This window comes from Mastigoproctus giganteus, chromosome 11 (assembly GCF_048544385.1).
Source record: "Mastigoproctus giganteus isolate SK-2022 chromosome 11, ASM4854438v1, whole genome shotgun sequence".
In the NCBI taxonomy this organism is placed as follows: domain Eukaryota; kingdom Metazoa; phylum Arthropoda; class Arachnida; order Uropygi; family Thelyphonidae; genus Mastigoproctus; species Mastigoproctus giganteus.
In genome coordinates, this window is record NC_143585.1 from 88,066,916 (window position 1) to 88,077,029 (window position 10,114).

Here is a 10,114-nt window from a genome sequence, read left to right on the forward strand (position 1 = left end):
TCAGAGATGCCCCACGCTATCCGTATAAAATTTTTAAATTTAACAATTTTCGTACAATCGCGCGAACGCCATAGCGTATGCAAGTGCGGAGTTGGACAGTATTGTTCTAGGTGATTTTTTTCATAGTGGAGTTTCGAAAAATATTAATGAATGCTTTTTTATCATCCTCAGGTGAACTTGTTTTTCCCTATAATCTACATCCTGGCTTCTATATTTATCACTATTGTGCCAATGATTGCCGATCCTGTTGGGACAGGTAAGGAGTCCTTTCTAATAGTGGATAATTTTCAGATGTGCGAGTTCTCATATTCAGTATATTGTTCTTTCAATAATTATTGCCAACTGTTGTGACAACACTCTCCCTCAGAGCAGTGAAGCCCGAAATACAACCTGATCACATGTTAAAAGGGCTGAGATAAATTTATTATACAAATATGTACAGGTGGAAAAAATAATGGAAATACCTTATATGAAAGTAGTAAGATATATAATGGCTGTGTTACGTAACTGATGATTTTTTTTTTGTTTGTTGTAGACAGTACTGTGACGAAAAAAACGATAAAAGGCAATATAAAAAGGTACATGAAGAAAATGATCGCCCTGTTTGAATTCCAAAGAGGTCAAAATGTTGGTACGTTTAGCAGGGTGGCGGTGACTAAAATTTCCGATTTGTTTAATATCCATAGCAACTATATCGAAAGTGATGTATACATTCGCCAAGTATGGAAAATGAAAATCTGATAGGACGAATTGTGGCAGAAATCGAAGCTGACTGAAAATGGATTGTAGTGCCGTAAAATATAAAACTGACAAGATCAGTTATACTTAATGAGATTTAACATACTTAAAGTAATAAAACTACTGTCTTAAAAGTAACTGAATAATTTAATGCGAGTCTCAGTAATCCAATTTCCAGCAAAACTGTTTGGCGAGAACTTCATAAGGCTGAAATTAATGGCAGAGCCGCCATTGCCATGCTATTCATGTAAGGAGCATAAAAACTGGACACTGTTGGTTGACATGTCATATTTTTAGATGAATCATTATTCGCACTTTTTCCAACGTAAGTAGTATTTGGCGAATGCCAAAGGAAGCGCATCATCCTGACTGTCTTGTGCCAACCTTCAAACATAGAGGAAGGTGAACAGTGGTTTGGGCAGCAATATCTTGGTATTCTTTAGGCGCTATCATCACCCTGAAGGATGAATTACTGCCACTGATTACCATGATATTCTGAGTGACCAGATTCATCCCATGGTGCAAATATTGTTTTCCCACAAACGATGCCATGTTTCAAGATGACAATGATCCAATACACGCAGCCAGATGTGTCCGAATTTTGCTTAAGGAGCATGAAACTAAGGCTAAGCATCTCCCATGGCCTGCACAATCACAAGACTTCTAGACTTAAGTGTTATTGAGCCATTATAGGCATATTTGGAGAGGAGAGCGAGAAGCAGATTTCCTCCACCTTAATTATTCAACGAATTTGAAACGTTTCTCATGAAGTCCAGTGTTCCTCTTAAGACAGTTCAAGATTTATTTAATCTATTCCACGTAGAATACAAGCTTTTAAAAACAAAGGGTGGCCCAACACCATATTAATGTATAACCTGTAACTCTTATCACAAGTATTTTCATTATTTTTCCACCCCTATATATTGGGCACAAAAGAAGAATTTCTCATGAGTAAATGAGGCAGATACAAAAAAGGGAAAAATAAAACATTTATTGTGCAAAGTTCAATTGGCATATACCACACACAATAACGGAAACCTACCTATTTGTATGATCACTTTCCATATTCATTTAAATTCTCTTAAATCAACATTACATATAAATACAATTAATATTCTCAAATTCGCCTCTACAATAACTTAACAATTCCATAAACAAAATTAAATCTTAAATCAGTATTTTGTTGAGCTGAATTCAACAAAATCTGTAATGCCTTTTGGCTATAGTTAAATTTTTAACATTAATTTTTCTCTTTCATGAAACTTCCAATTACCCGTAATATTTGACTAATGCAGTTATCATTACAAAAGTGCGAAACGTATTTCGAAATGAAATCCATCCATATAATTCTATAACATCTGCCAATGTAAAATGCCCTCTAGATCATGTTCTTTAAACGAATAATGCCCCAAAAATAAATAACAATTTATACCAAAATTTGCAATATTTTATGTTACATAATACCTTTTTGAAATTTTATTCACAGTATCTGTCATACGTAATTACTATATTTCATAAAGGGGTGAATATCTTATTTTCAGTTTTAATGAAAATTTCTTTACTTGAAACATTTTCCTACCTATCCAGTGATCCTTGAGCTCCTGTAGGACAGTTTCCATACCATGAATACAAATTTCTTTAATGATGATAATAATAGCCTTTAATAATTCTAAGTGCATTAGACAGAGAGAGAGACCAGGCGGATCCTTTATGAGGAAAAACAAAGCAAAGTTGATATTACTCGTTTCGATGATTAATAACAAAACTTTTAAAAATACAATTCAGTTTCACATCAACACGTTTTTCATAATGAATCTGTCCATATTTCTTGTTTTGTGATCACTGATACTCGTACATAGATATTAAGGTTATTAATTATCTTTTCCAAAGTTGGAATAATGAAATTTTATTGTTGCAACGATCAAATTTCAGCATGCTATTTGAGTTTTTATTCTATTTTGACCGTTGCAACAATGATCAGAGTTCAGTATTCTATTTGATTTTGAACTTAACCTAGGTGAATGTTGGCTGTATTTTCTGTTACAAGCATGGCGCACTATAGCCATAGTTGCTGATAAAATTCTAACAAAGAGACAGACAATCCCGTGTGAGTTCCAGAGACGAACGATGGAACTGTTAATGCCAACGAAATACTATATGTTAAAGTAATTTTCCTGTCAGTTGTTTCGCCCCGAGGTTGACCTTAGTTACTGCGATCACTAGTGGTGAGCAAGAGAGGAGAGAATTAAATTCCACCATAAGCTTTGATCAAAGAGGATCGTGGAAAATTGGATGTTTCTAGGCCTATGTAAGAACACAGGATTCCATAGCAAATATACGTCTCTGATTTAAAAGCGGCAGAATGTCCATATTTTTAATGTTTACCAGATCTGAGTTCAAGCCAGAAAATCTATAATCGCTTTCTAAGATGCTCTGTGTGGATTTCGAAGATGAGTTTCGAGTCTAAAAAGGTTTCAAGCAACTAAATACCAGAATTGCAATTACATCTTCGCTATGAACAAGAAATGACAGAGCAAGAGGGGATCAACGCCACTAAGAAGTTAATGTATTGGGTCTTAGTCGAATTCTGTTTTCAGATTAAAGAAGGTAATCTCTCTCTTGGAGTTATCTCTTTCAGTTAGATTCAAATATGCATAAATTAACACAAAAATACATACATATATATACACCCAAATATAACTGCAAGTACATACATAACTGGATCTCTGCATTAAATTAATACGAAAGCACGTAAATTGTCATTGAGGTATTATTGCAGTGGCTTACTTGAAATAATTACGATTCATTTTTGTTGAGAAACTTACGCTAAATGGTTGAATCGAATTGATAAACTTCTTATGACTTACCCCGACTTATCTTCATAACATAATCATTTGTTGATTGTTCTTTTATATATGAAAAAAGAAAAAAAACTTACTTTTAATCATGTTTCGCTCAGGATTGGGAGTCATAATAATTGCTAGTGGAGTGCCTGTCTATATGATCTTTATCTACTGGAAGAATAAGCCAAAGCCAGTGCAGAAAGCTATAGGTGAGAATTTTTTTTTTCTAAACACGAAATTCAACAGTTAAGAATTCGTAGAAATTGAAATAATGTTTAATTACAGCTGTCAACTCGTTTTTGTTTATGGAATTTTAAATGGCATAAAGTTATACATTTTAAATATCATAAAATTATTCTATAAAATTCAAGTCGTAACTTTAATTTCCTAGGATATCTTTATTATCCAAAACAGAGAGTGAGCCCTTAATAATGGATTAGGCAGGGTGATATTTGATCAAAGATAATTTATTCCTTAAAATTCCTGTTGTTATTCACAATCATTTTGATGTTTGATTATATGGGTAGCAATAACCGAAGAGAAACGTACCAACTGTGTGGTACTACACTCAGGGAAGTGGAAAGTGAAAAAAGACCTGGAGGTAATTGTGCAGTCAAATATGAAGTTCGCTGAGCAGTGCAGAGTGGCTGTTAGGGCAGGTCACGGAGTCTTTTTCAATGATATATGGGAATTTTGCTAGCAGGGACAGAGAGGTGTTAATCCCGTTATACAAGGCAATGGTCAGGCTGCACCTAGAGTACTGTGTAGTCCGGAGGCCTCATTTTAGGAAGGATCTAGAGTTGTAGAATGAGTACAAAGAAGGGGATGAAAAGGGGTGCTCTTACCAAGAAAGGCTTAAGTTCTGCAAATTGCAGCGTCTGGAGAGTAGGCACCTGCGAGGTGATCTAATTGAGGTGCATAAGGCCTTGAATGGGTCGAGCAAGCTGAATGCTGATGCGATTCTTACTATTGCTCAGATTAAGAACCATAGGGGGTACAGATTCAAATTGAGGAAAGACAGTTGTAGAATAGATGTCCGGAAATTCGCCTTTAGCCAGCGGGTAGTTGATTGGTGGAACAGACTTCCATCTGTTGTTGTTGAAGCTGATAGCCTAGGCGCCTCCGTAGCCAGGTGGGAAGGAGCAGCAGTGCGTAGCACACGCTTCTTGATTAGACCGGGGTTCGAGCCCGTCACCACCAAATACGGATGATGCGGAAAGATTAAGGAATGACCACCGCATATCCCGGAGCAATATGGCCTTAGTTGCTAATGCTCCTAAAAACCAAACACCAACAGCTGATAGCCTAAATAAATTTAAGGCTGAGCTGGACAGGCATTTGGAACGAATGGAGGGGTGAAATGGGAGTTTTTTTTTTTTTTGCTGATGCTGCATAAGCTTGCTTTCTTGCATCATATGCCTCTGCTAATGCTAATTAAGCCTGCTGTACCTTCATCGATATCAATGATTAATACACAAAACAAAGCCCAGAACGGAACCGTGGGTAACTCCACTAATAACATTAGTCCACGAAGAGCAGTGTCCATAGATTACCACTCAACCATCCCTTTATCCATTGTAGCAACTTGCCCTTAATGCCATACCGCTCAAATTTGTACAGCAGTGTCTCCATTAATTTCCCTGGAACAGAAGTTAAACTAACAGGTCTGTAATTACTTATGTCATATTTTATCCTCCTTTGTGAATTGACTGAATTGGGGTCACATTTGCGCATCTCCTGCCTGTTCATGGGTACCCCCCTGAATCCAAGGAAGCTCTCATAATTATGGCTAAAGGTTTGGTTACTTCCTTTGATGCCTCCTTTAATATAACTGGATAGATCCCATCCTCTCCAGGTGCCTTCCTTATGTTTAACTTCAACAATTTATCCTCCACTTTGCTCTCAGTTATTACAAAATCACTTGGCTCCCTGTGAAAGTTTGATAAACTTCTGGCATTTCCCTCCTTGAATAACTCATGTGTGAAAGTAGATGCAAAACACTCATCCAGTTTATCAGCTACCTGAGCAGGATCATCAATAATCGAACCATCTATGTTAAGTGGACCAATCTGATTTATCCCTTTCCTTCTAGAATTTACATAAGTAAAGAACTCTTTGTTTTTTTGTTTTTTTTGTTTTTTTTTTTTTCATCCTTTGCCAAGGATTTCTCGTAATCTGCCTTCGCCTGCCTAACCTCTTTTGTGACTTGATTACAGACTAGTTTATATCTGCCATAGGCTTCTGTGTCACCTAATACTTTATATGCATCCCATACATTTTTTTTCTCTGCCGCGAGCTTCATTAGTTCATCTGACATCCATTTTGAACAATATTTCTTAGTTGGAATGAAAAGTCTAGTAGCCTCCAAAATTAAGTCTCTGAAGGCTTCCCATTTAGAATTCAACGTTGGTAACATCATCAGTTGATCCCACTGTACAGAATTTAAAAACTGTCTGAGATCCCTTTACAAAAGCAATAGCCCTTCCCTTTAGCCTTGATGGTTGTTACATCTTTAAGTAATTCTCAAATCAGTACATTGTGATTACTGTCACCCAGTTGGTTCTTTTATCTGCAAATTCTTAGTGCATGAATAATCACTGTTGATAATAAGATCAAGAGTATTACTCCCTCTGGTTGCCTCTCGAATATGTTGCTGTAGAAAACAGTCATCCAATAAATCAACATAAATAAGTCTTTCTCGTGTGCGAGTAACCAATCCACAAGTTCCAGTCAATATCTGGAAAGTTAAAATCCCTCATTATTAGACATTCGGATTTACTGTCCCACTATTTTGCTGCACAATTATTCATTATAATCCCTATCCATTAAGCCTATTACACACACCTATTCTCATTTTTCCGTTTCCCAGGCTTATGTCACACCACACTGACTCAACGTTGCATTGTCCACCAATGTCAATTGGATGCATTTCCTTAGATTTTATGCGTTTCTCAACTAACAGCATAACCCCTCCTCCCTTCCTGTCCTGTCTATCCTTTCTGGACATATTGTAATTCCCAAATTCCAATTCTGCACTGGTTATATCTGTGTGACACCGTCTCTGATATCCCAACAATATCTGCTTTTGATGTCTTGATCAGCACTTCAAAATCGTCAAATTTATTAACTACACTTTTAGCATTTGTTTATATTCAAGTATCCATGCACCCGTTCATACTCCTAGTTACCCTAACACAGCCATGTGTTTACTTGTTCCACGATGACTCCCAGCAGTCATGTAAATCCCAGGCTGCTGCCCGTTCTAATAGAAGCAGCGCAAGAATCACTTTCGCCTCTGCCTGCAGCAACTGTTAATCTTTGTGTGTGATTTCCCCCCCCCCAGCTAGCAGTTTCCCGGCCCACCTGACACTGTTTCGATAAGTTCCCGCAAATTTTCTTGCATCCTTTTTATTTAAGTGTATTCCATTCCTGTACAAGCAGTCTCTTCTATTAGCAAGCCCCGCCCACGAGGAAAAAAAATTCTACCCATGAGCCATGCATAATCTCTCCAGGGCCGAATTGATTGACAAGGCTCTCATTATATACTCCCCCCCCATCGTGTCTGGGCAGAATTGCAGACACTTTCAAATTTAACCCTAACTCGCGACTTTTTTTCAACTTTGACCTGTACTTATTAAGTAAATCTGCAGATCTCTTACTTTTAAGGTCATCAGTGCTAATGTGTTCAACAATATCACCTTTTGTGCTCTTAAAGGATATCTGCCAAAACGTCATCAACTTTTGCCCCCCGTAGGCACACCCCGGTCCTGTTCCACCTATCCTTTTCACATAATATATTCTCCGTCTCCTTGACAATACAGTAATCGACAATAACTAGCTCCTGTGGGACCAGTGCATTCTGCCCTGGAGATTGCCGTTGTTACCTGATGCAAGGAGTGAGCTCTGGCGTGGAGATGGGCAGCTGAGAGCTTGATGGCCTCATTAATTTCTTCGAGGGCATCTACCCTACACCTCAGACTCTCATAGACGCCCATCAGAACGCTGAGTTGACGCCTAATTTCTTGACACTCTAGGCACCTAGCACACACAGACATCCTCCTTGGCTAGATCATGTCCTGTTCCAGAATGTCCGCAAAAATTTCACATTTCGCACATTTTTTGAAACTGTGATGCGTTGGAGAATCTCCACCTTCGTTTCTGCCCTGAGCCATAGCACTCCCGTTAATCAGCCTCTACGTAAAGAACTGAAATTTGACGTAGACACTAGATGTCGGACATATTACTTCATTTGAATTGGTACTGGTTTCTGAAAACCATAATCTACTCCAACTTACCATACCCAAAGTTTGTATTAGTATCGTTATCAGTGGACGGTTATAATTCTATTAAGATTAATGAGATAATCTTAATATTTTTCTAAACATGATTTATTTGTAATAGTGATTGTATTTTCTTCTGACTAACTCTTTTTTTTTTCTTATTAAATTTCAGAAATTTTCACTCACTTCCTACAGAAACTACTGGTTGTAGTTCCTTCCGAGAAGCCAGAGGAAATCTGAAACGTTGAAAAAAAAATCACCCGGAATAACTGACAGTGTATACGAAGGTGTTTCTCTTTTACATGTGGGTGTCAAGGAGCCACATTTAAGAACACTCGCTGTGAAATAAGTGTTGTAAAGTGTTTTGTTTTCTTCGTATCAGAGACAGTCTTTGTTTTGAAGAAAATTGGAATTGGCGGTTAAATTGAACTATGATAAATGAAGAGGAGAGAAAGTGGTTGTGCATAATTACTTGACTGTTATCTTCTGCTGTATTTGAATGTTTCATGTACAGTGTATGTATGTATATACACGCTTCAGAAGTACATTAATATTTCATGTTGTGTAGAACGAGGGAAAGGTTACGTTAAGCAGACTGGATAAATCGGAGAAAGCAACTTTTATTTCAACTTTTGGACCACGAAGTTTATGTAGGCGTTACTTTCGTGTAATTAAGGTGTATATTTTCTTAGGTGATGATTTCACTTTAACTTCCATAGCTGGGGCAACTACCACGCTCCAGTTGAGACAAAACAATAGGCTGTGATGAGCATTATATACCACGGGTGGTATTCGTTTTTTGCAACATGTTTTATGGTATTGCCTTAAAGATAGATTCAAATATATTTTTGTAGTTAATTCAAATGATAGAAAAGGAATAGAGAGAAATTAAATGCAAAATACTTTTTATTCTTATTAGAGCTGTGATTGTACTTCGGGATGACAGTGAGGTAAAGTTGGTTGAGAGTGCTTTTGCATATGTCTTAATTTTTCTAATTTGTTGTGTAAATTTTGGTTCGGAAATCTCTACTGCTCCCACAGCTAATTGTAGGTCGGAGTGGCCTCATTTTCGGGCTAATATTTATTTAGGATCTGGAGAGAAGGTAGCTGTGGTCAGGGAGACTATGGCAGTTAGCTTTTACAGTATTGAGTTACTTGTTAATAAAGTTTTGAGGTCGGGAATGGATATTGTTGTATCTTTGATTGTGATCTTAAATGAAGCTAAGGGTCGAGACCTTAACGTAATCAATATTTATGACTTTCTTAACAAATACAAACTCATAATACCTATAGTTATTAACTTAGTTTAAGATTTTCAAATTAACTGAATCAATACCAACTGAACTTGTATTGTTAAAATAAAAATAAAATAAAATAAAAACTAAAAACTAAAATAAAAACTTTTGCTAATACACACGATTATACGAAAAGTTACTAAGCCCAAATTTTTGTTTGTTTCATACGCGACACGTAATTCAAAGAACAATTTATAAATCTTGCACAATCCAATATAAGTAAAAGTTTCAAATGTTCCCAATGATTGTGTGAACGAATATTTGACAATACCCACACATAATGATATAAGGTCAACACACTAGTTAAATTGACATATGTTAGCTTACCGACTGTGTGGGCCATATATTTTTGGATCTTTGGATCCAAGTATGTGTTAAAATTTGAAAAATAAGAGCCACACTGATTTCGCACATTCTGGAGTTATGATACCCATTCCTGTTCCACAATTTTCGACTTCAGCTGCACATCCCTTATGTAAAACTTTTCCAGTATACTTTTGCATAAGACCTTGACGCAAAGTAACTTTTGGTACTAAAACCGTGTTGTTCCAAGGTCTTCACTATCTTGGGTTACTGTTTATTGTTAATATTCAATCATTCTGGCACGTTGCGCCCTCTATTACGTAAATTTTACATTCTCATTTTCACAAATTCTTCATATATCTTAAATGAAATATGCAACAAATAAAAATTTTTTTTTCTTGAAAACAATTGCAGTTGCTCTGATCTGATATAAAATGGAAATTCATTTATAAAATCATATTTTCTCCATCTGTTTCTGATATAGAAGTCGGTAACATTGTTGATTCGTTTATGCCTTGAAGTTTTTTGACGATGAACTGTCTAAAAGTTGGAAGTTTAATAGTATTCGTTTAGTCTTGTAAACAATAACACAGGCAGTAGGTATCCTGTAGTTCATAAGCTACACGAATTTGTTCTTTCAAATAGACACCGAAAA

General features: G+C 36.4%; 1 protein-coding gene across 1 annotated transcript in view; it reads left to right on the forward strand.

Annotated features, from left to right (window-relative positions):
- Positions 1-9,206, forward strand: part of LOC150078233 (Y+L amino acid transporter 2-like) — a 133,116-nt gene extending 123,910 nt beyond the window's left edge. Inside the window, exons 9-11 of the mRNA XM_090385270.1 lie at positions 172-256; positions 3,698-3,790; positions 8,034-9,206. Of these exons, the coding sequence (XP_090241396.1) occupies positions 172-256; positions 3,698-3,790; positions 8,034-8,101 (246 nt within the window). The 3' untranslated portion in view covers positions 8,102-9,206. The remainder of the gene's footprint in view (positions 1-171; positions 257-3,697; positions 3,791-8,033) is intronic.
- The last annotated feature ends 908 nt before the right edge of the window (positions 9,207-10,114 follow it).